This window comes from Chlorocebus sabaeus, chromosome 13 (genome assembly GCF_047675955.1).
Source record: "Chlorocebus sabaeus isolate Y175 chromosome 13, mChlSab1.0.hap1, whole genome shotgun sequence".
In the NCBI taxonomy this organism is placed as follows: Eukaryota; Metazoa; Chordata; class Mammalia; order Primates; family Cercopithecidae; genus Chlorocebus; species Chlorocebus sabaeus.
The window spans coordinates 33,644,588-33,667,360 of NC_132916.1; the positions used below are offsets into that span (position 1 = coordinate 33,644,588).

The following is a 22,773-nucleotide window of genomic DNA, read 5'->3' on the forward strand; positions in this document are numbered from 1 at the left end:
AGGTGGTAGTCCAAGTAGGCAGCAGTCCCACCTACTCAGGAGGCTAAGATGGGAAGACTGCTTGAGCCCAGGAGTTCAAGCCCAGCTTGGGGAACATAGTGAGACCCTGTCTCTATTTTTTTTTTTTAAAGAAACTGTAAGTTTCTTTAAGTGGACTCGTACAGTTCAAATCCATGTTGCTCCAGGGTCAACTGTATCCTATGAGCATGTCTTTCTAGGGTACATTCATTATCAGTGCTGATGTTACTCTGCTCCTTATTCTCTTTATTCTTATAATCACCTTGAAACTTCCATTGTTCATTTTAATATAAAATTAGTGTAATAGTGGTCAGAATCAAAATGTACTCACGTGTGTTTAAAAAACGCTGACAAATAGAGCCAAGGAAAGCTATGAACAGAGAACTCTCACACTTGTATGCCTGATAACAAAACAATCACAAAGAACTACAAAAGCCACAACCTTGCATAAAGGCCATTGCAACCTTATGCAGGAAATATTAATACTTCTGCAGGGACACCTGTCCAGTCCAACCTTGGAACCTTGTTACTGATCGCTGTAGCCAAGGATAATCATTTCAAAACAATAATGAAATCTTCCCCAATTTTCCTTTAAAACCCTTTCTCTCCCTTTACCTTCCTGAATATGCACATCGTTTCCTACGGCACACGTATGCCTACTGCAATGCCCTATTCCTGAAGAAACATCATTTTCTTTCAGAGAACCTCTCTTTGTTATATAGGGTGACATTAGTTTTTCTAAATGTCAGAGGATATGTCTTTAGAAAGAACGTAGATTTTCTAGTTTCAAAAAGCTCCCTCTTGCATGTTGAAAATCTTGCATGTTGAAGCATGTGGCTTTCTTCCTTAAATTTCTGACTCTGTTCCTATTCCCTCTTTGTCATGATTGTCCCTGTATCCTGGTTAATTTTGCTGCCATTCCCAGCAGTTCCACCTGCATGGGAGACTGTCCTGGAAGACAGCCTTGTCAGATCAGTTTTGAGAGTGTACAGGGGTTAGACTGCTCCTGCCTCTTCCAACCTTCCTGGGGGACCCTTGTACTCACACACTATTGGCTACTTAGGGGATCCTAAGTACCCTATTCTTGGGAAGCCCTGCCCTCTTCCACACTGTTGGTTTGTTGTTTGTCTTTACCTGTTTGTATTTTGGAATTTAGGTAGATTCTTTGTCACCTACTTTTGTTGTAAATGTTATACAGGATTTTTCTACCGAGAGCAATCTTTTCTTTTTTTTTTTTTTTGAGACTGAGTCTCACTCTGTCGCCCAGGCTGGAGTGCAGTGGCACCATCTCAGCTCACTGCAACCTCTGTGTTCCAGGTTCAAGTGATTCTCCTGCCTCAGCCTCCTGAGGAGCTGGGAGGCGTGTGCCATCACGCCTGGCTAATTTTTGTATTTTTAGTAGAGAGAGAGTTTCACCATATTAGCCAGGCTGATCTCGAACTCCTGACCTCAAATGATCCGCCCACCTCAGCCTCCCAAAGTGCTGGGATTATAGGCATGAGTCACAATACCTGGCTACCTGACAGCAATCTAAATAGAATGATTATCAAGGTACCAGTTCTAAGTATCAGCACGGAAAATTACAAGTCCTAAAAATATAAATTCCCTTTGACTCTACAATCCTAATTCTGGGATTTATCCTGAAGAAATAATATCATTAGGTAAGTGAAAAAAATTTGTGCATATGAAGCTGCTCTGGTCGGGCCTTAGGGTGCTTCCCCCCAATCTGCTCATTTTTAACTCTGTTAAGTATTGCCCCCAGTGATATCTTATCTGGAATCGTGAAACTGTCCAGTCCTGTTAAGTTTGAATAATCAACTAATAAATAACTAACAAAATGTAAAGATACATACCTTCAAATGTTGGTCCATAAATCGACTCTCCATTATCTCCTTTTCCATACACTATATCTGAGAAATAGCAATAAATAAACATTAGAATTTTGAGATGAAAAGATTTAGGATGCAGTAAAGAAAGGGAAAAAATGTTGCTTTAAATGATGATTCTAAGGCTGAGGTGGGATGATCACTGGAGCCCAGGAGTTTGAGACCAGCCTGAGCAACATAATGAGACTCTATCTCCATTAAAAAAAAAAAAAAAAAAAAAAAGGAATCAGCCAGGTATGGTAGCTCATGCCTACAATCCCAGCACTTTGGGAAGCCGAGGTAGGCAGATCACCTGAGGCCAGGAGTTCGAAATCAGCCTGGCCAACACAGTGAAACCCCGTCTCTACTAAAAATACAAAAATTAGCTGGGCATGGTGGCATGTGCCTATAATCCCAGCTACTAGGGAGGCTGATGCAGGAGAATTGCTTGAACTCAGGAGGCGGAGGTTGTAGTGAGCTGAGATTGCGCCGTTGCACTCCAGCCTGAGCAACAAGAGTGAAACTCCATCTCAAAAAAAAAAAAAAAAAAAAAAAAGAATACAATATGATTCCACTTATACCAATGAATAAAGTTACCTAATTGTTCAATAATCATACTACAAAAAATTACTATAATAATTTCACTTGTATTTTGTAAGCACTTTTACATTCATAATGCAAACTTTTGAAAGGATGAAGCATTAAATTATAATTGTGGCCACAATTTTTCAAAAGTATGTTCACATAAATCCTGCTTACTTCATAAATTATTCCACAGTCCATCGTGCTTTTCTGAAATTAAGATTAAACTAAGAGGCTAAAACAGGAAAAGTAAGTTATTTTTAGAATATGTATAAAAAATGGAGCCGGGCGTGGCGACTCACACCTGTAATCCCAGCATTTTGGGAGGCCGAAGCAGGCAAATCACTTGAGGCCAGGAGTTTGAGACCAGCCTGGCCAACACGGTGAAACCTGTCTCTACCAAAAATACAAAAATTAGCTGGGTGTGGTGGCTGGTGCTTGTAATCCCAGCTACTCGGGAGGCTGAGGCAGGAGAATCGCTTAAACCCAGGAGGTGGAGCTTGCGGAGAGCCAAGATCGCGCCACTGCACTCCAGCTCGGGTGACAGAGCAAGACTCCATCTCAAAAAAAAGAAAAAAAAAAAAAAGAATATGAATAAAAAATACATGCTGCAAACAGAATTCATGTTCAAAATTTCATATCCTGTAGTGATAACTCATTTATTTACCTAGTGTATTGGAAATAAAGTTTCCTATAATGTAACAAGTTTTTTTTCAGGTGTTCACATGCTACACATATTTTGGTTTAGGCAATGCTCCCACTATAAAAAGACTCCATGAACAAGTTATTTTTTATCTATCCACAGCTAAAAGAGGAGCAAAGCTAACTCTAGTGAAAAGAGTGGGCTCTGAGGTCTGTCCTCTCTCCCCCATCCTCCCCAACAGTCTCTCTCTATGAACTTCAGCTCTACTCCGCTCCCTCCTTTAATACAGTGCTCAATAAATGTTCATTGAAGGACTATGCTTTTTAAAGTCAGTATGAGCAATTTACCTATAATAAAAGTGTGTGTGCTATTTTTCAAAGAAAACTGATGCAACATCAAGCATATAAAAAGAATTTATCCCAGAAAGGCCATGCAGCATTTAAATTATACTATTTCGAAAGCTGGCTCAGAAGTTAGTTGATAAGCCTTAAGTCTCCAACCCGACTCACCTGACACTCAGCCACAGTTCACTACACAGCCTCAGGCAACTCTCGAAAGGAAGTTGTCATGGCTGAAGGCTAAATCTGGAAATGGGGAAGCTGAGGGCCCCCCCTCATCAATTCCTTCAGATCCTAGGGGTTGGTTCTCTCAGGGAACTCCGCCCAGGTGGTCTTCTCCCCTGCCAACTTACCTACCCATTGGTCACATTCCCTTACCCCCTCCCTCCCACACTCACCAACATTACTCTTGTCCTCTGTTTCAGATCTCCTAGGTGAATATTTTATATTGACACCATTTCAATCCGTATTTACTATTCTTTTTTTGTGGCCACAGTCCACCCTCTTGAATTCAGCCCTGTATATCTGATATTATTGCTATACTTTTGACAACAAATTCAGAGTGCCGAATACTGGTTTAAGCAAACTTTAAAGTCAGATGATTTTGATGAAAATGTTGATGTCGGTTACTTTTTCCAAGACTGTTTGCTTATCTGTATAAACAGGGATAATGGTAACTGCCTCACAGGTAGCTCTGAGGATGAAATGAAATAACACAGGTAGAGCACTCGGGCAGTGCCTGGCAGAATGTCATGCCCATGTAGCATCACATGTTTCTAGAATGCCCCCTCTCATTATCATCATCTTCATCATTCTGCTCAATATGATGATGATGATAATAAAATGCATTAAATTTATCTCAAAAGATCCTTCTGAACTCACACTGAAGAAATGTCTTATGAATAGAGGAAATGTGGTAAGGGCCTTTGGTGTTCTAGTTCTATTTGATAATATAAAACAACTCATTCTGGAGAAGAGCTCTGAATGTACAGAATGTGGCCAGGTACGGTGGCTCATGCCTATAATCCCAGCACTTTGGGAGGCCGAGGTGGGAGGGTTGCTTGAGGCCAGGAGTTCAAGACCAGCCTGGGCAATATAGTGAGACCCTGTCTCTACAAATTTTTTTTTTTTTTGAGACAGAGTCTTGATCTGTTGCCCAGGCTGGAGTGCAATGGCACCATCTCGGCTCACTGCAACCTCCGCCACTCGGGTTCAACCAATTCTCCTGCCTCAGCCTCCTGAGCAGCTAGGACTACAGGCACGTGCCACCACACCCAGCTAATTTTTGTATTTTTAGTAGAGATGAGGTTTCACCATATTGGCCAGGCTGGTCTCAAACTCCTGACCTCATGATCCACCTGCCTTGGCCTCCCAAAGTGCTGGAATTACAAGCGTGAGCCACCGTGCTCAGCCTACAGAAATTTTTAAAAATTAGCTGGTCATGGCGGCATGTGCTGGTAATCCCTGCTACTTGAGAGGCTGAAGTGGGAGGAGTTCAAGGCTGCAGTGAGACTTATGATCATGCCATTGCATTCCAGCCTGGGTGATAGGCTAAGACCCATGCCTATATTCCCAACACTTTGGTAGGGCTGAGGCAAGAGGATTGAGTCTTTGAGTCCAGGAGTTCAGGACCAGCCTGGGCAACATAGAGAGACCCTGTCTTTACAAAAAATTTTTTTTTAATTTGCTAGGCATGGTAATGTGTGCCTGTAATTCCAGCTACTTAGGAGGCTGAGGTGGGAAGATCACTTGAGTCCAGGAGGTTGAGGCTGCAGTGAGCTGTGATTGTGCCACTGCTCTCAGTCTGAGCAACAGAAAAAGACCCCGTCTCAAAAAAAAGAATGTGGGAATGCCTTCATTTCTCTCGAATCCATTCAAAGTCACACAATAATACACACTGGAGGTGGACCTTATAAATATAAAAACGCATACTTGATTAGAACCCTAGTAGTTAGAAAAACACAGAAAAGTTCATTTAGACAATTAATTTAAAATTCGTGTGAAAACTCCTACTGGAAAGAAATCCTATAGATGTAAGTCAAATGGAAAGCCTGAAGCATATTAATTATTTTGTAATGCTCGAGAAAATTCACAACATGAATGAAATGTTTTATGAGTTATAAACATATTGTGCTTATCAAAGCAGCTCATTCTGTTTTTATTTGTTTTTACTACTTTCATTCATATCTCTTTACCTTCAGCCAACTCACACCATAGCAATGCTTATTCTTAAAGAGAATCTCTGGACTATGGATTTCCACTTTTTTTTTTTACAAGGGAAAGCTGAGGTAAGAATTCGGTATGTTTTCTTTAAGCAATAATACATGAGTTCAGCCGGGCACAGTGGCTCACGCCTGTAATCCCAGCACTTTGGGAGGCCGAGGTGGGCAGATCACTTGAGGTTGGGAGTTCAAGACCAGTCTGGCCAAAATGGTGAAACCCCATCTCTACTAAAAATACAAAAAGTTAGCTGGGCATGGTGGAGCATGCCTGTATCCCAGCTACTTGGGAGGCTGAGGCAGGAGGATCACTTGAACCCCAGAGGTGGAGGTTGCAGTGAGCTGAGATGGTGCCATATAATCCAGCCTGGATGACGAAGCGAGACTCTGTCTCAACATAATAATAATAATATAATATATGAGTTCAATAGGTACTTTTTTTTTTCTAAAGCCAGTTAATAAAATTTTCCTCTATCCATTTTAAAGTGTGTTGGATGTATGGGTGAAATGAAATGTATTTCTAATATATAGGTAGGTTTAATTGTTAATAGTTGGGTAACTGTTCTGTGACTAATGGGCTATTGAAAAATGAATCTTTGTTAAGTGCTTGAATTTTCTTACTGGAATTATTTGGTGGGTTCTGGATATCCTCGCCCATTATATATATATATCTTTTAGTCTTATGTAAAACATGATCACTTTTGTGTAAAAGAGTTTGTTTCATTTTCTTTGATTAACAAAGAGTTGGTTTTGAGATGGAGTCTCACTCTGTCACCCAGGCTGGAGTACAGTGGTGCAATCTCGGCTCACTGCAAGCTCCGCCTCCCAGGTTCACGCCATTCTCCTGCCTCAGCCTCCTGAGTAGCTGGGACTACAGGCGCCCGCCACCACGCCCGGCTGATTTTTTGTATTTTTAGTAGAGACGGGGTTTCACCATGTTAGCCAGGATGGTCTTGATCTCCTGACCTCGTGATCCGCCCGCCTCGGCCTCCCAAAGTGCTCCCAAATTACAGGCGCGAGCCACCGCGCCCGGCCGACTTTTTTTAATCCTTCTGAAGGAAGTAGGCCTCGAGGGAGCCCAAGGGAGAATCCAACCAAAGTGGTAGAACGACTTGCTATCTTAACTTTGGACTTTCAAAATGCAGAGAATGTATGTTTCCTGTTTAACCATCTATTTTCCTTCTTTCTCTGTCTTTCTTCCTTCTTTTCTTTCTACAAGTATTTATTAAGCACCTACTATATCTCAAACACTGTTGTAGTACCTGGGATACCATAGTGAATAAAATAGATAAAAATTTCTGCCCTCATGGAATTTAGAGGAACAGACAATAAACAAATGAACTCAGAAATCTATGGTAGTATGTCTAATGATGAAAAGTGCTACGAAGAAAGATAAAGCAAGGTAAGGAGTAGGAGGGTGGAAGGAGGGGTGAGCAGAGTGTGTGGAGAGAAAGATGGCAGTTTCATATAGGGTGGGCTGGTAAGGCCTTGCTGAGATAAACTCTGGGCAATAATCAGAAACAAGGGATACCTGCAGGAACAAGTTGGGTGGTGTGTGCCCCAGGCAAAATAAACGAGACCTCAGGGCCCATGTATGCTTGATGTGCTTAGGAAATTAATTAAACTGGTATAGCAATATGATTAAAAAAAAAAAAAACTAGGCAGACGCTAAACGTTTTGTATGTTTATGTTCATTGGCATAGTTAGATCGATACCACATATTCAGTGGAAAGAGACAAAATGGAAAAACACTTGAAAGTGAGGTTAGATAACAATACTTGCAGTATGATCTCATTGTGGAGAAACCAAAGGGAAAATAACTTGATTTAACATGCAGGATGCTCAGAATATATCTCTATTTTTCTCCTCATCAGCATCAGAATGTTCCAGATCATACAAAAAATGGTCAACACCAATTTAAGCTTCTCAATGTGTCATCAAGTTCAAGCAAATCTCCTTTGACACTGAGCCAATTATTTGTAAATTGCTGCCTGGCTGCTCCCTATGGAATATCCCCCAAAAGGCACACAAAATTTAATTCCATGCTTTTAATCAGACACCTAGTCTATGTAAAACCAAAGGACTGACCTGAAAAGAACGCGAACATAGAAACCAAACTCCTTTAGACATTACTTTTTTTGTTTTTTTTTTTTGAGACAGAGTCTGTCTGACAGCCGCTCTGTCGCCCAGGCTGGAGTGCAGTGGCGCGATCTCGGCTCACTGCAAGCTCCGCCTCCCGGGTTTACGCCATTCTCCTGCCTCAGCCTCCTGAGTAGCTGGGACTACAGGCGCCCGCCACCGCGCCCGGCTAATTTTTTGTATTTTTAGTAGAGACAGGGTTTCACCGTGGTCTCGATCTCCTGACCTTGTGATCCGCCCGCCTCGGCCTCCCAAAGTGCTGGGATTACAGGCGTGAGCCACCGCGCCCGGCCTAGACATTACTTTTTACGTGTAATAATGTAACATGTTTGGTGAGAAATAAGTTGTTTTCCATTATTATACTTTCAAATTCCCACTCTTAGTATACTTATTAAAACCACAGTACTTCTAGGTATTATGTATTTAGGTAAGCATTTAAAATTGGTGAAAATAAAATTGGTAAAATGCAATGTCACCCTACTCTCTTATGTCATTTTTGAATTTGGAATATTCCTGGTAACATAAATTAGATTTACTTATTTTAATAATTAGGGTGTTTTTTAAAGAATACAAATATCTTACTTCATTATTTGGCTATATAAAGCATAATTATTCTTTAAATATGTCTAATTTTAAGTATATCTAATTCTATATACACTTCATAAAGATAAACGGAAGTTTGGTCCTTCTCATTTGATATTGCAATTAAGTTGTATTTAACATTTTAAACTTACCCCCTCCTTGTATCCAGCCATTCCGTACTATTCGATGAAAAATGGAATCTTTGTAATGTAGTCTTATGCCACGTTGAGAAAACCCTGCTTTTCCTGTGCACAAGACCTGAAAATTTTTACATGTTTTGGGACATACATCACAGTATAGCTACAAAATAAAGACAAAAGGTTTCAAAGATTAAATATTTAACACTCCAACAGTTATAGATCCTACCCCCACAAACTTATTTAAAAAAAAAAAGTCTTACCTCAAAAATCAGTCTTCCAATTGGAGAAGAATCAATACAAATGTCCAAAAACACAAAATCATGCTGTGAAGATTAAGAAGAAACATATAATGAAGGTCAAAGTCTTATAAGAAAGTTTTTAGAAATGACCAAAAATATAGCAGATGCAATATTTTTAGTGATTTCAATAACATTACCAATGGATAATATTACAGTAAAATTAAGTGAATGACTTGTATTAGTTTATTTCATTTTATTGAGTTTTTACAACCCACTTTACACATTTTAATTTTTACTATTGTATTTATTTATTTATTTTTGAGACAGGGTCTGGCTCTGCCCCCAGGCTGGGGTGCAGTGGTACCATCTCGGCTCATTGCAGCCTCAACCTCCTGGGCTCAAGTGATCCTCCCACCTCAGCCTCCCAAGTAGCTGGAACTACACACATGCACCACTACCAGGCCTAGCTCATTTTTGTATTTTTGGTTGAGATGGGATTTCACCACGTTGCCCAGGCTGGTCTCGAACTCCTGAGCTCAAGGGATCACCTACCTTGGCCTCCCAAAGTGCTAGAATTACAGGCGTGAGCCACCGCCACACCTACCCAACACTACACATTTTTAAAACCATTCAGTAGTGAAAGTTCTGGAAAACATTAACCTATCTCATAGGAGTGAAACACATGGCCAAGCTATCTACCACATTACAACTAGGTGTGGAAATAGCCATACCTAGTGTGGGGAAGAAATAGCCCAGGGATTCTTCTCTACTTCTCTTCTTTCCTGAATATTTTTGGGAAGGATCCATCATGAACACCATGGATTCGGTTACTGTGCGTCCTGGATTTTCAGAGACAGCACAGATTAGCTCTAACCAGAGCTAACCAGAGCCAGGCCACATCTGTTCTGAGTGGGAAAATCAGGTCCCTACATTCATAGCAGGTGTAGCACCAGAGATAGGGAAGAGAAGGACACTGGGCTTTCAAGTTACATATAGTAATACCCTCACGTGCACAGACGCCCCCAGCTTGTCTTCACTTGATATCCTTTCTGGTAGAGAAAAACATCTGTGAGACCTTGTCTAGCCCTATAAAGAGGCATTCAAAATGAAAATGCTAGTTTCAACACAATAGCATTCATTTAGGGGCCAAAGCACATTTAATGGAGTACATTTCAAATCTTGGGCACCAATCTCCTATATTAAAATGCCACCTTGGCTCATGCCTGTAATCCCAGCACTTTAGAAGGCCAAGGTAGGTGGCTCGCTTGAGCCCAGGAGTTTGAAATCAGCCTGGGCAACATGGGGAGACTCTGTCTTTACAAAAAAATTAAGAAATTAGCTGGGCATGGTGGCATGTGTCTGTAGTCCCAGCTACTTGGGAGGCTAAGGCAATAGGATCACCTGAGCCCAGGGAGGTTGAGGCTGCAGTGAGCTATGATCGTGCCACTGCACTCCAGCCTGGGCAACAGAGTGAGACCCTATCAAAAAAAAAAAAGCCACCTTATTGAGCAAGGTGCATAACTTGTCCTGTCCTCTTTCTTAAGAATTTAGGAAACAAATGAAATTAAATATATCATATTTTTTATGTCACTCTAACTTTCCTTTTAATGAAAAGACTGAAATAATATTGTGCTATCTGGCATCTAGCAATGAAATGTTCCATCCATACTAATTAGAATTAATTTGTGCCTATCAGCTTCTGTACTACAAGTTTTTAAGTATAAAACAGAACAGTGTAACTAAAGAATAGGAGGCATAATATATTAAACTTCAGAGGCTCAGGAGGATAAAGAGGATATATTGGAAATCGTGGTTGACTTAGGAAATGGACTTACAGTCCATTCAGACACCACTAAACTTCCCCGTGCATCAGGATATTATCTTTATGAGGTAGTCCAGAATAGATAATTCTGAAAACGCCAATAAAAGAGTTCAAATGAATGCAACACGAGGTAATGTCCCAGTCACCTAGCAGCCAAACAGGCAAGCATATTTATCTACCACATGGTTCTAACTGGAAGTAAACAAATCCCTGGGTTTTATTCAGCAACAAAAGTCCACTCTCTATGCGAAAAAATCTAAGGATTGTCTCTGGAATGCTTCATGACTATCCTTTATCCTCACCGCCATGAATTACTTCTGGCTTTCATTATGTCTAACCCATGCTGCTATTCAATCCCCTGCTCCCAAGCTCTCCCCTACTCCAGCCTGCATCTGCACAGACCTAAACATTTCTCCAGAAAAGCAAAGAGGATTACATCATACTCTTTATGGAAAGTTCTGTTTCCATAAAGTTCTGTTTCCTTCTAGATAAAATCTAACTCCTTCGTTCAGATGGACAATAAATCATAATCCAGCCTCAAATTTTCTTTAGGATCTATTGGATTTTTTTTCCTAATTAAAATCTGAGTACCCTTCCTATCTGGGGAGCTCCTCACAGGGTCCCACCACCTTCACTAGACCCTAAAGGGGCCAGATTCTCCCTCTTGCCATGCTGAGAGCACCAGGGTTTGGGAATATGACCTAGGCTTGCCAGCTAGGTGCTCCTGCCTGGGCTTAGGTCACCAGGGAGTGATGAAAAGACACTGAGGCATTGAACAGTTAATCTCGTTGAAGGTGGCGGTGTGAACAAAGGCCAGCAGTGCCATGGCAGTTCCCTGGCAGCACATCCCTGCAGTGTGAGTCTGGCCATGTCTTCCTGCTGCCAGGCCTCATTGGTTCCCACCTGTTTTCCAAAGCTGTTGTCCAGCTTTCCTGTCAATTGTGAGACAACAGCATCCTTTCAATACACACCTTTTCACCTTCAATCAATCAGAGGAGTCTGGTAATGCTGGCACCAAGAATCTTGACTGAAACTCATCTTCCCAGGTTCATTCCCCACAAATTCTGGCCTCCTTGCTGTCCCCCTGCCATTCCCAGGGCATGTACTGCTAGACTCCTGACCCTTTGGGAATTGACTGTTTGAACATTAAATGCCTCCCCACACTCCAGAGTTTCCAGTATTTTCAAAGTGCACTGTTTATTCAATCAAACATGCACTGAGCACCTATTATGTTTCAGGTCTGTTTGAGCAGTGGTTCAACAAGGATGAATGAGACAAGGCCTTTGCCTTTCACAGCTCAGATCTTAGCACTTGTTCACTGTGGGCACAGGCTGCCATGGGCATGAAATGATTTTCTGCACAATGCAGTTGTTGCTACCAGAAGGTTTCTGAGCAGAGCTGCAAAGTCCCTCCACCCCTATTGCCATCGCTTCCTGATATCTATCTCTCACCCCTGGACCTCAAGCTTCATGACTATCCTCTGCCACTGGAAACCTCCCCACTGGCACAGCCCGTCTGGGCTTGCTCTTGCCAACTATGTGTTCACGCTTTTTTTTTTTTTTTTTTTTTTTTTTTTTTTTGAGATGGAGTCTTACTCTGCACCAGGCTGGAGTGCAGTGGCGCGATCTCGGCTCACTGCAACCTCCACCTCCCAGGTTTAAGCGATTCTTCTGCCTCAGCCTCCCGAGTAGCTGGGATTACAGGCACACACCACCACACCCAGCTAATTTTTGTATTTTTAGTAGAGACAGCATTTCACCATGTTGGCCAGGATGGTCTTGATCTCTTGACCTTGTGATCCGCCTGCCTCGGCCTCCCAAAGTGCTGGGATTACAGGCATGAGATACCGCACCCAGCCTGTGTTCATGCTTTAAAATGTCACCTTTCTTCAATCAACTTTCCATTGTCTTAGCTTAGTAGCTCTTGCCTAGATGTTGGACTGTCTTAATTTAAATATTTCACACTCAAGATAAATGGATGATAGGTTTTACCTTCTCTGAGGGGGTGGTCTTTGTATTTTAAAATAGATTATTCATGCACATAAATCTCTAATGGGAAGTAGAAATGTCTGCACAGAGACGATTTCCCTGTGCAGCCCATGTGCTGTGAGGCACACTTGCTTTACATACCACCATATTATAATCTTTTGCAAATGGAAATGAAACTAGGCTTTAAACTTAGTCTCCTACTTTTTTACAATCTCCTTCGTTAGGATATCAATGATTAATGCTGAATCAATATAAAGGGTCAAAGATTCCATGACTTTTCTTTAAAAATTAGTATAACTTGCCTTGGTATCTCTTAAGAATTTCGTGGAAAAATCCTCAGTGAGTGCATCATAAAGTGCAGAGGGTTTAATGTCAACTATATCCCACACCTCGTGGGCCCATTTCTGTAGACCCAATGCATCACCCAGGAACTGACCATTAACAAAAGACATCACAGAGGAGGAATATTCCCAGGTTTCATTTTTGAGTTCCTGTAAGGGAAAAGGACAAAAAAAAAGAAAAAAAGTAAGAAGTGGGGGAAACTTGCTAAACCCATAAGCCAGAGTTTGGGATCAACTCTAGGTCTGAATTTGTCAACTGTAATATTGAATCTTTTAAAAATAATTTTTAAACATTTTTATCGTCCTTTAGAATTTTGCTCTCAGAAATAATTTAAGAACATTTTTAAGAATCTGACATCACTAAAAGCAAAGAATGATCTAAAAAGTAATCACAAAAATGTTACAAATGAAAAAATTTATCTGAGGAATGTGAGCCCCTTTAAATGATCATGCCCAGAAAGGCATTTAAAATATAATAGCAGTCATTTCTCACTCCCCCTGGAGCTAAATAATTACCTCCACTTACTATGTGGGCTCTAGGTTGACACCAAACAGCCATAAAAAGCCATCCACCCTATAGTTCAACAACATACAGCCAATTGCTAACCAATGTTATTTCTGAAAATCAATGACAATTCCTGACCAACAGCTTTTGTAATCGCCCCCTCTTCTGATTCATTCTTTTTTCTTTAAACACTTGAGCCTCTATTTTGTTCTCTGGAGCACTTCCCAAGGCAACTTGGAAATGTGTCCTGGGCTGCAGTCCTCAACCTTGGCCCAGATAAACACTCTATATTAATTTTGTTTCAGCTTCTTCCTTTTAGGTTGACACATTAATAGAAAGATAAATGGTAATCTAGTAACAAAAATCATCGTGAGCCTGGCATACTTGTTATATTAACTTGCAAACAAAATTCAGTCTCTGTCTTCATTCCTAAAGCACATTTTACTGTGTGCGTACTTGGAAAGGATAGGAGGTCCAGGTAAGACGTGGGGTTCAATGCAGAGGACTGTGAAAATGTTTTTTGGGTGACATGGGGCTTAAGGTTAGGAAATGACTTATGAGGGTCAACAGGGATTTCTGTGGCACAATCAGGAGCAGTGAGGAAGAAAACTCACCTTCCTTAGCACTGTGTCTTCAGCCCCTCAAAATGCAGTGTATTAACGTTTTCATCAACACAATGCTGATGGTAAACCTTCTAAATCTCCAGTGGGCTTGAGGGATGCCCCCTCCGAGGAGATCTGGTTTATTATTACCCAGTATCAGCCAGGCAAACCATGAATAATTTGGAACAGCTATGCTCAAACTTTCGTGGGCAATGAGAATCACTGAATCTGAAATTCTCATTGATCTCAGATTCTCAGAATCACAGAATTTGAGTTCCCTCTCCCCTTCCCCCAATACTCTGATTCTAGGATGGTGCCTGAGAATTTGCACTTATTTATTTATTTGTTTTATGGAGATGGGGTCTCACTGTATTGCCTAGGCCGGTCCTGAATTCCTGGGCTCAAGATCCTCCCACCTCAGCCTCCCAAAGTGCTGGGATTACAGGTGTGAGCCATTGTAACCCGCCAGAATGTGCATGTCTAACAACCTCCTAGGAGGTGCTGGTGCTGCTGCTCTAGAGACTACAATTGGAGAAATATTAGTTTGGGGAACAGTTTACATTCAGCTTGCCAACTTGCTTCATTCTCCTCTGGAGGTTTAATATCCTATTGCTTGCTTCCTATGCCCTTAACAAAACCTGCTTCTAGGCAGAGAAGAGACTTGTCTATGCTGAACTATAAATCACTGATAGAGCCAGTGGGTCAATACTTCCTGTAGTGTTTAAATTTATCAGTGTTATCATATTTTACAGGACCCCAAACTTTCTTTCTTTTTCCTTTTTTTTGAGACCGAGTCTTGCTCTGTCGCCCAGACTGGAGTGCAATGGCGTGATCTCAGCTCACTGCAACCTCCACTTCCTATGTTCAATTCTCCTGCCTCAGCCTCCCGAGTAGCTGGGATTACAGGCACCCGCCACCATGCCCAGCTAATTTTTGTATTTTTAGTAGAGACGGGGTTTCGCCGTGTTGGCCAGGCTGGTCTTAAAACTCCTGACCTCAGGTGATCCACTCGCCTTGGCCTCCCAAAGTGTTGGGATTACAGGCGTGAGCCACCACACTCTGCCAGGACCCAAAACTTTCTAAACAGGAGAAAAAAATGTCACTATCAATATTTTAGCTAGCTTGGTAGGAGAAATGCAGTAGAAAGTATGTTTTATTTGGAGGCTAAAGATGTAAATGCCTTGCTCTGTCTCCTCCATACTTAGGGAGGCGTCCTCGCCTGCCTCAAGTGAACAGCATGGACCCGATAGTTTCTAGGGCCTTCAGCACTAAGAGTATGAGGCTGCCTTCTTTGCAGCAGAGGGACCTTCCCAATGGCCCTGAAACCATCCCCTTAGGGATGGCACTACATTCTGCTGAAGCCTAAGGCCAGTTGAACCTAATGAGTTCAGAGAGACCAAATATGCTAAGAAGCACTACTTAAGACACAAGACACAATGCTTACATTGATGAAGGACAAGGGAGCCCCTGAGAAGGAAGAAAAGGTTAAGGTGACAAACAGCCAGAGGAGGAGGGAGGGAGGGGGATGAAAGGAAGGATAAGGAATATCACAGGTGGAACGAAGCAGCAATGATGAACTGGAAAACCTCATTCAAGACCCATGAGAGAGGCAGCAGGAAGAGAACACAAAACATCTTGAGGTAACCCAGGCTGAAAGGGGAGGGAAACTGGGGAATAGAATCCACACCAATTTCCTAGAGTCCAGTGGGAATTCAAAAGACAAGTGGGTGCAAACCACAAACCAGGAGATCTTAGTTTTCCTGTGGGTGGAGAGCATGACACTGGTAGGCCACATAGTAAGTTTGATAAAAAAGAAAAAAAAAAAGTACTGTTTTATGTTAGGGTGACCAACAGTTGTGATCTGCCTAGGACTAGCCTACTTTTAGCACTGAAATTCCCACATCCTAGGACACCCCTCCATCCCAGGCAAACCAGGACTGTTTCTCACCGAGTTGTTGGAAGGATTATAATTTATGTATATAAGCTGGGCACAGTGGCTCACACCTGTAATCCCAACACTTTGGGAGGCCAAGGCAGGTGGGTTGCTTGAAGCCAGAAGTTTGAGACCAGCCTGGACAAAATAGCGAGACCCTGTTTCTACAAAAAAAGAAAAAATATATATATATGTATGTGTTTGTCTCTCTCTCTCTCTCTCTCTCTCTCTCTCTCTCTCTCTGTGTGTGTGTGTGTGTGTGTGTCTGGAATAGTGTCTGTCATATAAAAAGCAGCAGTGTAAGTGTTTGGTTCTATTTGAATTCCAGTGAAAATCTTTTAAGGCTATGAACATGTAAGGCTTAACAAACGGTATTCTTATTCAGTCTTGCACTGTTCATGTGACTGAACAGAGAATGAAGTGGTCTCATAAAGCCGCGCTGCCTCCATGATAATCACAGGATCACAGGACATCCTTGTGCAACCCAGCACAGAACAACAGAAACTGCTCTGGTTAAGGGAAATGAGGTTTCATCAGCCATGGGGGAGAGGGGGTAGGGCAGGGAAACTAGGACTGGGACCGTCTACAAGACTAGGCCAGGGGTGACAAGCATCCCACCCTCCCCAACACAAGATATTGCTAAGCCAGGATGCCACCTTAGCATCCTTCTTATCACATGCTCTAGGCAGCACTACCAACTGATGAGGCTGTCACCCAAGAGGAAACCTATCATCCCTGGACAAGCTCTGCTAGCCCTAAGGTGTGGAGTTCTCTGAGGGTACAGATAGAGGGGAGAATGCAGAGAAGGAAGCTTCAACTAGGACAGGGTTGCCCTGTGGGAGCTCGGTGTCTGTCATCAGAACTTCCCTAGGCAAGAGTCCCACAGAAGCCCCGGCTGTCTCTGTGAGGTACACCATCAACACCTTCCAGAGTTTAAGGGCCAAGAGGACCAGGCCACGTTAACCTGCTGAGTGCCAGGGTGTGAGAAGAAGTATAAGTGATGTGCAGGGAGACAGGGTAACTAACCATCAGCAGCAAATGGCACCATTGATCTTACCTTTATCTCATGCTTTCCAAAGGAAAATTCTGTAAATGTTGAACTTTTTTTTTTTTTCTTTGAGATGGAGTCTCACTCTGTCGCCAGGCTGGAGTACAGTGGCGGGATCTTGGCTCACGGCAACCTCGGACTTCTTGGTTCAAGTGATTCTCCAGCCTCAGCCTCCCAAGTAGCTGGGATTATAGGCGTGCACCACCATGCCCAGCTAATTTTTGTATTTTTAGTAGAGACAGGGTTTCACCATGTTGGCCAGGATGGGGTCTTCATCTCCTGACCTCATGATCTGCCCGCCTTGGCCTCTCAAAGTGCTGGGATTACAGGCGTGGGCCACTGCGCCCAGTCCAAATGATGTAGTTAAAAACAAAAAACAAAAACGAAAAAACAGCTTGGTGGCCAAGCACAATGACTTACCCTTGTAATCCCTGCACTTTGGGAGGCCGAGGTGGGTGGATCACTTGAGCTCAGGAGTTTGAGACTAGCCTGGGCAACACGGTAAAACCCCATCTCTTAAAAAAATACAAAAATTACGCAGATGTGGTGGTGTGTGCCTGTAATCCCAGCTACTTTCGGGGCTGAGGCAGGAGGATTGCTTGAATCCAGGAGGTTGAGGCTGCAGTGAGCCAAGATCGCCCCACTGCACTCCAGCCTGGGTAACAGAGTGAGACCCTATCTCAAAAACAAAAAACCCAGCTTGGTAAATGATTAATATAATTTAGGAAAAGTACATAATTTAGAGAAATAAAATCTAGTTACACTAAAATTACTCTTTCAGTTTTTCCAAAACAATGCATAAATAATTCAGGCAAAACTTGGTTTGTTGTCTACATCCCCCACATCCCAAGTATCCTTTACCCTTTTTTTCTCCTGTAGATATTGCTGCCATGCAAATTCTTGAAGAGGAACTAATATAGGATCTTCAAATTTGGATGGATGATTATTCTTCAGATTCTGGATTTCAAAATAGAATAATTATTTTAGAGTTAGTTCTCTTTAAAAGTCAATATCATGTTCCCCAATGTTTACGGGGTTTCCGGAAGTTTTATACAACACACGCCCAGGTCTGACTGAGAAACTCCTTGCTCACTCTCAGAGGCCCTTGTGCTCACCTCCAAGTTGCTCCCCAGTCCTGGGAGCTTATTTGTGTAAGTGCCTCGAAGCCAAGAACTATGTCTTAGAGGCTGGGCGCAGTGGCTCACACAGTGGCTCTCAGCACTTTGAGAGGCTGAGGTTGGCAGATCACCTGAGGTCAGCAGATTGAGACCAGCCTGGCCAATGTGGCAAAACCCTGTCTCTACTAAAAATACGAAAAAATTAGCCAAGCATGGTGGGTGTGTACCTGTAATCCCAGCTACTGGGGAGGCTGAGGCAAGAGAATCACTTGAACCTGGGAGACAGAGGTTGCAGTGAGCCGAGATCACGCCACTGCACTCTAGCCTGGGCAACAGAGTGGGATTCTATTTCAAAAAAAAACAAAAACAAAACAAAACAAACAAAAGAAACAAACTCTTCTCTTAGTCTTCCTGGATTCCCACCTGCCACAACCTCTGGCACACAGCAGCTGAATAAACAAAGGAATATATAAATGGGTTAATGCCAATAGCTTTGTGATATGCTATGTTCTTTTAGGACTAGTTTTTCCCAAAGTACAACTCTTGTTAACCTCAGCGGATCTACAGACACTTTACTTATAACATAAACAAAAGTTCTTGCTTTAATTCACTGATGAATGGGGGATGACCAAAAAGATAATAACATTGCGGTTATACCCCTTAGGAAAAAGAGAAGTACGAAATCAGTTTAGGTTTAGATACTGAATATGTTTTAGTTTGACATAGATTGTCTGTAGGAATCAGAGAAAATTCTTACTGGTCAGCAATTCAGGCTTGGTTCTTGATGTCTGTCTCCCTCTAAAGCAAGAGAAGGCAGGTGAGGCAATAACAGGCTTCTTTTCTGAGTGGGTCTGGGAAGTAGATGGACCAAAGGGAAAAGTGATAGCCGCTGCAGGAGGCACTTTCCCTGCTAGGGACAGTGCTTGCAGGCCCTGTCGTGGTCCAAAAGAGGGTGCTGGCCTAGCACAGGTCATCAGGAGTGAGTATTCCAAGGGGAGAAAACCAGGATGTGAGTGTGGCCCACTTTGGCAATACTCATGAAGACGGCAATGATAATCAGGCCATTCCCTTTTGTCCCCGAGCAACAGGTGACGCGTCCTGTTTCTCAGTTCCAGTGTCTGTGCTCAGTTTGAGGCAATACTTCAAGTTGACACATATACATATATATATACACACACACACATATATATTTTGAGACGGAGTCTTGCTCTGTCGCCCAGGATGGAGGGCAGTGGCATGACCTCAGCTCATTGCAACCTCTGTCTCCTGGGTTCAAGTAATTCTCCTACCTCCGCCTCCTGAGTAGCTGAGATTACAGGCGCCCGCCACCACACCCAGCTAATTTTTGCATTTTTAGTAGAGATGAGGTTTCACCATGTTGGCCAGGCTGGTCTCAAACTCCTGACCTCAGGCCATCTGCCTGCTTCAGCCTCCCAAAGTGCTGGGATTACAGGCATGAGCCACCGCACCCGGCCCGGTTGACTGCTATTTCTAACCATCTGGAATAAACTATAAATCCAACAGTTTTCAAATGAAACACATCATGTCTTTTTGATAATTTAGTATTTGTTGTAGAACGGACTATATCCAAATTAAAATACATGCAATATTTATTCTTATTTTATACAAATCTCAATGTTTTGTGTGTTTGATTTTTACGCTTTGTTTTTATTTTTGAATTGACATATAATAATTGTACATATTTATGGGGTAGTGATGTCTGGATACATATAATGTATACCTATCATTAGCATATCCATCATCTCAAATATTTATTATTTCTTTGTGTTGGGAACACTCAACACAAATCTAAATCTTTGTCAGTTAATCAGGCATCTGGGATCACTCACAAATTACCACGTTAGGAATATATTCAGATATCCTTTATTAAGACAGAACTAGAGGCTGGGTGTGGTGGCCCATGCCTATAATCCCAGCACTTCGGGATATTGAGGAGGACTGCTTGAGCCCAGGAGTTCAAGACCAGCCTAGGCAACATAGTGAGACCCCTGTCTCTTCCAAAAAAAGAAAAAAAACTAGCTGAATTTTCATATTTGAATACAACTACAGTAGGTAAAAGTTTAAGAAAGGGAAATTGACATTAATATAACGAAGATACTGTTTTCTTGACCTAGTGTCTTCTACAACAGGGGTTGGACAGGAATAATTTTTAGATTTGTAAACAGTATTTTTTTTTAAGACGGAATCTCACTCTTCTTGCCCAGTGGCGTGATCTCAGTTCACCGAAACCTCCACCTCCCAGGTTCAAGCGATTCTCCAGCCTCAGCTTCCCGAGTAGCTGGGATTACAGGTACCCGCCACCACGCCTGGATAATTTTTGTACTTTTAGTAGAGATGGGGTTTCACCATGTTGGACAGGCTGGTCTTGAACTCCTGATTTGGTGATCCTCCTGCCTCAGCCTCCCAAAGCGCCGGAATTACAGGCATGAGCCACCATGCTCGGCCTGTAAACAGTTTTAAAAAATCAAAAGAATCATATTTCATGTTATGTGAAAATTAGACACAAGTCAAATTCGGTGTCCACAATATGGTTTTAGCGGAATACTGTCATTTATTTCCATCTCTGTGTCTGTTTTTGCAACACAAGACAAAGCTACAGAGGTGTGACTGAGACTCTATTGCCAAGAATGCCTAATATATTTACTATCTGGACTTTACAGAAAAAAACTTGCCAACACTTTCTTTACAACGTGGAGTAGGCACAGAAAATATGTGCCTTCAGAAAAAAAGTGAAAAAAAAACAAACGAGAAAAAAAAGAAATCCCCGAAACATTAAATACATTAACTTTGTAATTAGCTTTATGGCCATTAACTTTGGTAATAAAAGGTTGCTGATCCCGTCTGCCCAAGCAACACAGACCATATTTTCTACTTTTGATGATTCATGTATTATTTTCACAGACTTCTGATCATTTGTTTTCTTTTTATTATTTATTTATTTATTTTGAGACGGGTTGCCCAGGCTGGAGTGCAATGGTGTGATCTCAGCTCATTGCAAACTCCGCCTCCCGGGTTCAAGGGATTCTTGTGCCTCAGCCTCCTAAGTAGCTGGTATTACAGACAACCGCCACCACGCCCAGCTAATTTTTTGTATTTTTAGTAGAAACGGGGTTTCACCATGTTGGCCAGGCTGGTCTAGAACTCTGCCTCTGCCTCCCAAAGTGCTGAGAGTAGAGGCGTGAGTTACCGCGCCCAAGATGTCTTCTCTTTGGAAACATTTTGTTGTCAAGTATCCAGCTGGGCACTTCGGGAGTTAAAAACATTAACTAAGGCATGGTCCTGGAGTCAAGGGAGGTTCGGCAAGAAGTCTGCCATGGACAACATTTCTGGAGCAAATCCTGTAAGAAGGGCTGAATTCTACACGCCGTCATTTCATACATTTCTCCTGCATTTCAGGTTGTAAGTGTGCTGCAGCATGACTGATCTGGCCAAATTCTTCCAGTTTCCTCAAGTGCTTTTCCTTTAATATCGTTCTGAGTGTTTACAAACAAATGATTTTCCAAAGCACTTGTGAAGCATCTAGTTCGATAGGAACGCAGTGACGGGTCTATAAAATTCAAAGAGCCTCCCCGAATGAAAATAGTTTACAAAAATCGCTTGGCGGGGGTCGGGGGGGGGCATTGTAAAAATCAGCTAGTTATATAGTAATCATTTTTCCATGAATTTTAAAATCTATAACTAAATAAAAAATTGACGTAGAACGAAATCCGCGGGTGTGTGTGTATGCGTGTGTGTGTGCCTCGGAGGGGATTTCCTTATTTCCCAGCACGGTTCTGAACCCTTCCTTCGCTCAGATCTCGTCGCAAAGTCGAACGCCAGCCCCTGGACCCGCACTTGCTCCCCTATACGCTCCTCCCGGTCCTCCAGACGGAGCCCGCCCGGCTAGGACACGCCAACCCCTTCCTCGGCCAGTGGGGCCTCGACCCCTGCCGCCTCGAGGAGGCGCCGCGCCTGCAGTCCACGCCACCGAGAGCCGGGAGCGCGGAGGGCGGCCCGCGACGGAGGTTTCTCTGTGGTTACCTCAGCGGCGCTCTTCGCAATCTGAAAGTTGGGGCAGCTGAAGAGCCCCACCACCTTCACCTGCAGCGGCCGCTCGGGCAGCGACGGCGAGCCGCACCTGGCGTGCTTGGGCTCGCAGGGCCGCGGCCTTGCCATGGCCGCGCGCGGGGACGCCGGTGACCCCAAACACTGCGCGTCGCTCCGGCAACTGCGCGGCCCCGCCTCCGCCGCTCGCAGGAGGCGGGGCCCAGGGGCGGGGCCGAGGGCGGCCCGTGGTGGCCGGGCCTTTCCTCAACTTTGCGCCTGTTGCTGGGCCGCCGGCGCGCGGGCCGCGGCGGCCGGGGAGGAGCTTGGAGGAAAAGGAACTGGGAGCCGCCCACCCGGGGGCGCTCTGCGGGCCCCCAGGGTCCTCGCGCGCGGCCCTCGCCGAGCTTGGGCACCCGGATTTCGGCAGCGGATCGTCTTTCCGGGTTGGCGGCCCGCCTGATTGGAACCAGCCGGCCGGTTGTCGGGGGAACGCGGGAGTCAGGCCCGGCCTGAGCAGCGCGAGCTTGGTGCCCACCTGTGCGCGCCGCCTGCGAGGAAGGAACGGCCCGGGGAGAAGGCGCCGCCGGCCGCCCCCGTCCTCATC

General features: G+C 43.4%; 1 protein-coding gene across 5 annotated transcripts in view; it reads right to left on the minus strand.

Moving 5' to 3' along the window:
• PPIL6 (peptidylprolyl isomerase like 6) overlaps positions 1-22,310 on the minus strand; it is a 46,309-nt gene extending 23,999 nt beyond the window's left edge. For 2 of the 5 annotated variants that reach the window (XM_008007363.3, XM_008007367.3), the window contains exons 1-6: positions 22,164-22,310; positions 17,866-17,961; positions 12,878-13,066; positions 8,787-8,849; positions 8,539-8,686; positions 1,872-1,928 (exon numbers count right to left, since the gene is read on the minus strand). In XM_008007363.3, the coding sequence (XP_008005554.1) occupies positions 1,872-1,928; positions 8,539-8,686; positions 8,787-8,849; positions 12,878-13,066; positions 17,866-17,961; positions 22,164-22,298 (688 nt within the window). In that variant the 5' untranslated portion in view covers positions 22,299-22,310. The remainder of the gene's footprint in view (positions 1-1,871; positions 1,929-8,538; positions 8,687-8,786; positions 8,850-12,877; positions 13,067-17,865; positions 17,962-22,163) is intronic. The other 3 variants (XM_073022409.1, XM_073022408.1, XM_008007364.3) reach the window with 2 other exon arrangements.
• Between the last annotated feature and the right edge of the window lie 463 nt (positions 22,311-22,773).